The 5,224-nt window shown below is 33.0% G+C and overlaps 2 protein-coding genes across 3 annotated transcripts in view; one reads left to right on the plus strand and one right to left on the minus strand.

The window, feature by feature from the left end:
- Nucleotides 1-652, plus strand: part of LOC107573044 (interferon regulatory factor 7-like) — a 25,506-nt gene extending 24,854 nt beyond the window's left edge. For both annotated transcript variants that reach the window (XM_016259484.1, XM_016259483.1), the window contains exon 10: nt 637-652. The gene's annotated coding sequence lies outside the window, so the exon portion shown is untranslated. The remainder of the gene's footprint in view (nt 1-636) is intronic.
- LOC107573037 (PHD and RING finger domain-containing protein 1-like) overlaps nt 1-3,572 on the minus strand; it is a 17,265-nt gene extending 13,693 nt beyond the window's left edge. Inside the window, exons 1-3 of the mRNA XM_016259479.1 lie at nt 3,442-3,572; nt 2,581-2,694; nt 443-630 (exon numbers count right to left, since the gene is read on the minus strand). Of these exons, the coding sequence (XP_016114965.1) occupies nt 443-630; nt 2,581-2,694; nt 3,442-3,535 (396 nt within the window). The 5' untranslated portion in view covers nt 3,536-3,572. The remainder of the gene's footprint in view (nt 1-442; nt 631-2,580; nt 2,695-3,441) is intronic.
- Between the last annotated feature and the right edge of the window lie 1,652 nt (nt 3,573-5,224).

The following is a 5,224-nucleotide window of genomic DNA, read 5'->3' on the forward strand; positions in this document are numbered from 1 at the left end:
AACTGACTGTTCTGAATTGTCTTCCGTTGAGCTGCTTATAGCTGAACTTAACGAATACTTACATATATATATATATATAAACTTAAAATTGTTTTATTTCAGCTAGTCACCAAGGAAACATTTCTGATTTTTATTTAGTTTAACTTCTTGTACAAAAATAACTAAAAGTGAAAAAAATGAATAAAAATAAAAAAGACAAACCACAAAAAAAAACTACATTTGAAACAATTAAAATCAAAATGGAAAATATAAACTAATTCAAGCTATGAATAAAAACTATAATAGTATCATTGTCTCAATGATACTACAATAACATTGTTAGGAACACTATTGCATCAAATGTAGCATTATAATGCTGAATAACTGTATAGAATCATTGACCAAATATGGACAAGAACTTTATGCATGAGTGATGTAAAGGGTTGAAGCCCGTCACTCTTACATTTGACCACTCCAGAATGCAGTCCAGACAGAAGTAGTGTTCGCAGGACTCCGGCGTGGCCACGGGCTGCTCGTGGAATGAGTTCAGGCAGATGGGGCATTTCTCCGAGTCCTCGTCTGAGCTCAGACCCGCTGCATCCACAGCAACACTCCCTACAGCTCCTTCCAGCACCTTACCAGAGTCCTCATCTGAAGATACACACACACACAACAGTGTTTTTCCTCCAATGTTTGTTTGAGGATGGTGTGGTCGTGTTATGACATGCATATTTTAGGGCAAAATGCAAACTGATCACTCCTAACAATTAATGCGCCACATGATCTGACACTTTTATAAGATGGATATAATACTGTATCATGTGGTTAGATATGCATTTTAGAAGAAGTCAGAAAGAGCTTTATTACCAAGTATGTTTACACACACAAGGAATTTGTCTTGACGACAGGAGCTTCCAGTGCAGAAGAAAGTACAGACATACATAGTTACATACATAATTACACAGTAGAGATTAAATATAACACTAATATAAGAAAAACTGAAAAGTAAATAATGCAACATAACACAGAAGTAGAAATATAGAGAAAAAAACAACTGTTTTAATGAATGTACAGAAATTATCCTATTACTTGTTTCGCTTCTGTTTCAGTTTTTATAACCATTTCTTACTATGTGTCAGTAAGTTGTTGTTTTTTAGCATGTCGTTTGATTTGTATTATTTGTGTTTGTTATTTATTTTAATTTTAGTTAAATTATGTCTGAATTTATTATGTCTGTATAGGTCTTTTATTAAGTTTTTTGTTTTATTTAATTTGAGTTATTTTAATACTTCAACAAACTAAATGGAAATTAAATAATATATATATTGAATTTATAAATGTGTATGTATATGTATATATATTAGGGCTGGACGGTATGGCCAAAATTTATATCACCATATATTTCTTAATTTCGGTCGATACGATATAATTTCGATATCGATATGAACACTATTAAAAAAGCCTCACAAAAACGGCCAAGAACGGCCACAACAGATGTCTGTACCTACAAACTTATGAAAAATTAATTTTCCAACTCTATGAAACCTACTCCTATAAAACTATATAATATTTTAGGAAAAAAATGACGCAAATAAATAAATGTTCACCTTTTATTGGTATTTAGCCTTCATACAAACAAGAAATGTGAAATCACTGTCAAATAAATCTCAGACTCTCAATAAATCAATGTATGGGAAACTGGTAATGTATATCGAAATATCGGAAATGTGTTTAAAAATCATATCACCGTTATTGAAAAAAAATATATCGCGATACATATTGATATTGAATTATTGTCCAGCCCTATGTGTGTGTGTGTGTGTGTGTGTGTGGTTGTACATACACACATATGTTGTTGTTTTTTTGGTGTTTGGCTTAGTGTTATGTTAGAATCATTATTATACTCTTATACCTTTTGTTCTTTAATATTTTGATTTGTTTTTAAGCTTTATTTTTGTTTTTTCATTTAAATGTTAAGATTTGAAATTTTGTTGTATGCATTTGTCATTTTTATTTAGTCTCTTTTATTTTTTTAAATGTGTATAGTTAGTATTTATAAAGTTTTAGCTTTTAGTTTTGGGTCTGTTTTTAGTTGTTTTAATGCTACAATTGATTGCTTCTGTTGTCCTCAGTTGTAAGTCGCTTTGGATAAAAGCGTCTAATAAATGTCTAAATAAATAAAAGTTATTTACAAGTGTACAGTTTATATTTACAAGTTTACAGTTCAGTGTTTATTTTCATGATAAAATGTATAGTTGGCATGAAGCTGAAGTCGAAAACATCTTTAAAAAAACATGAATTAAAAAAAAAATAATAATGTGAACATATATCATTTATTTTAAACACTGCAATATTCCATAAAGACATAAGAACTGTCAGTTTGATTTTATCATAAGCTTAACATTTAAAAGTGATGAAAGGCCCAAAGAAGATAAGATATTAATATTCTTGCAGGCGTTTAAATCATTAAACAGATGATACAAAAGAAATCAAAATACTTTATTAAATTTTAAAAACGTTCAAATAATCAACTAAATGAACACGTTAAATTGACAACTATAAAAATGTAAATAATAAAGGCATGTTGAAGCTAAAGCTTACCTTCACTGTCATCCTCCTCCTCTCCATCAACGACTTCCTCTTCTTCGTAATCATCATCTTCCTCGCTGCCTGTTGCTCCTTCCTCTGATTCCCCCTCATCTTCCGAGATGTCCTCTGAATTTCCATGGTATGCGGGAAGAGAAGTCATAAAACAGAATAAAAATATGTATTTATTAAATGCAATCCTGACCTTAATCCTAAAAAGCCACTGTATCATATCCGATACACAAATTTCTAAGGCCTCTTATCAACATAATCAAAAATAATAATAAAACCATTTTTAGCAAGTAAAATGCCTTTTAGTATAATTGCACAATCATCCACCTTCAGCTTGTGATTCTCGTGTCTTCTAGCTGTGAAATCTTTACAGATTTTTATAAAATAAACAAAAGAATAACTGGTATTGTTAGTGATATTTCAAAATGAACACTTACTGGACTTAAGTAACTTAGGTTTAGTGATTATCCATACTTAATGTTTTCGAAAAATCATGTTGAAACGTGAGAATCAAGCACGATCATCGGGTTTTAGGCTTCATCTCTCAATCATCATTGTAGTGAATTGCATGTTTTGAAACTATAGGGCTTTGATCATAAAACTCAGCGTTCAAATATCATCTTCCTAAGACATGATTGTGAGATATTTAGAGTGCATTGGCGTGTAGCCCAAGAAAAAATGGTGGTGGGGGGCAGGTGGCTGGTGTTAAAAATAAATCAATGAACATTTTGTAACAAAAAATAAATACAATTAATTAAAAAATATGATTTTTCTGATTATTATTTGGTATAGCATGCTTTCCAGGGTAGGGTAGAGATGATTTTTGGCACACAAATCTTCCTGTGTTGATGCAAGATTACTAACCGTCATCAGAGATGATGGACATGGCAGGTCTCTTCCCTTTTCCGTGGGAGATGTTCCTGTTGATCAGCTCATCCTGGCTGTCCTCCTCCTCCATGGTTACGCTCTGGCCTGCTCTAGATAGATCTCAGCACTGAACAACCTGCAGGGCACACATGCATTATCCAATGTCAACATGCACTCCAAATGTGACCAACATTTAAATACAACGTCTAACAGCATTAATACATCAGAATAACCTAATAAACGAGGCTTTATCTTTAACATCATACATATAATTTAGCAAAACACCTGCTAAAATCAAATACACACACCATCACATAAACGATTGCTTTAGATCTTTTTTTTCCACGACACGTTAAACTGTCCTCGGAAATGTTGTACAGTTTGATACACAGCATAACTCTCAATGCTTTATTTATACGAAACAGTGTTACTGACTTGATGCTAACGGCTAACACCAATCCAGCTGATAAAAACACTGGCATGCTTCATTTACACTACACACTCCAGGAAGGCTATAATGAGCTGGATTGCAAACATGAAAAAATAATCATTGCAAAGCACCAAAAGTCTGTTTATTTAGTGAAACTGAGCCTTGAGCACTTGCACTAAACCATCGCGTTCCCATGAGAAACATTGTATTTGATCGCAAAACTTTTGCATCCTCTCACAAAATATTCAAGTTCTCTCGCAACACAACTGCGTTCCTCCAAGAAACTTTGCATTTGCCTGCAAAACATTTGCATTCCTGAGAAATTTTGCACTTTTGTGATGAAAATAATATGAGGTATACAATAAGAATAAAACAATGTAAATGCCAAAGAAAAAATATATATATATATTGTCACCCACATGCTAGCGAATGCAAAGGTTCTTGGGGGAACGCTGCGACAAAATTTAAAAGTTTTGCCAGTGAACGCAGAAGCCATGAAATATATTTTTCCTCCCGACTCATTTTTTCCGCCAACTTGCTTCACAAGGCTCATGTCATATCAGCATAACAACAAATATTACAATATTACCTAAGGGTATTGTGTACAATCAAACAACAAAGGACCTAAGACAGAGCCTTGTGGCACTTTGCACTCTGAAACTTATAAAAAGTTATTATGTGAAGAAAAGGACCTTTTAACAGCTCTTGATACAAGCAGAGAAATGTAGCTATGGTCAGATATTAAAAGTGAGCACCCTGACAAGTGCTCTCTATTTGCTGAAACGTCCCAGCATTCAAGGATGCTGTGCCCCCAACAAGTGCTTCTTAACTGTGTGATAAAAATGATTATGTACTCATTTAATGTAGAATTGCGTGTATCTCTGAACTCCCTCACACAATCACTCATCATCATGGGTGTCTGTTGTTGTTGCATCTCAAGTAGTTTTTAGATGTTTCTTCCATAGTTTTGGAAGGGGCCAGTTTCCATAGTTTTAAGGCGGGGCCAGTCTTGCCACCTTTAATTAGTGCAAAAAGCAGCGTGTGCGAGTTGAGTATGCATTGTCCCTTAGGTCGCCATTCCCTAATCAGCTTTTTACTATAATTTATTTATTTGTTTGTGAAGCATATTGTTTATTATATATTTATCATATATATTTACATTTTTCTAAATCAAACGTTTAGTTTAAAACACAAACTCCATGCCCTCCCTACAGCATAATATCTCTAGATATCTTTTATTTCAAAATCCTAAAATGTATGAATTAGCTTACATAACAAATGTAAATAAAAAGCCATTCTAATTTTCAAAATGACTTTTCGCGCCATCTCTCTCTCTCTCTCTCTCTCTCT

Source organism: Sinocyclocheilus grahami, unplaced genomic scaffold, assembly GCF_001515645.1.
Source record: "Sinocyclocheilus grahami isolate Dianchi unplaced genomic scaffold, SAMN03320097.WGS_v1.1 scaffold1855.1, whole genome shotgun sequence".
In the NCBI taxonomy this organism is placed as follows: domain Eukaryota; kingdom Metazoa; phylum Chordata; class Actinopteri; order Cypriniformes; family Cyprinidae; genus Sinocyclocheilus; species Sinocyclocheilus grahami.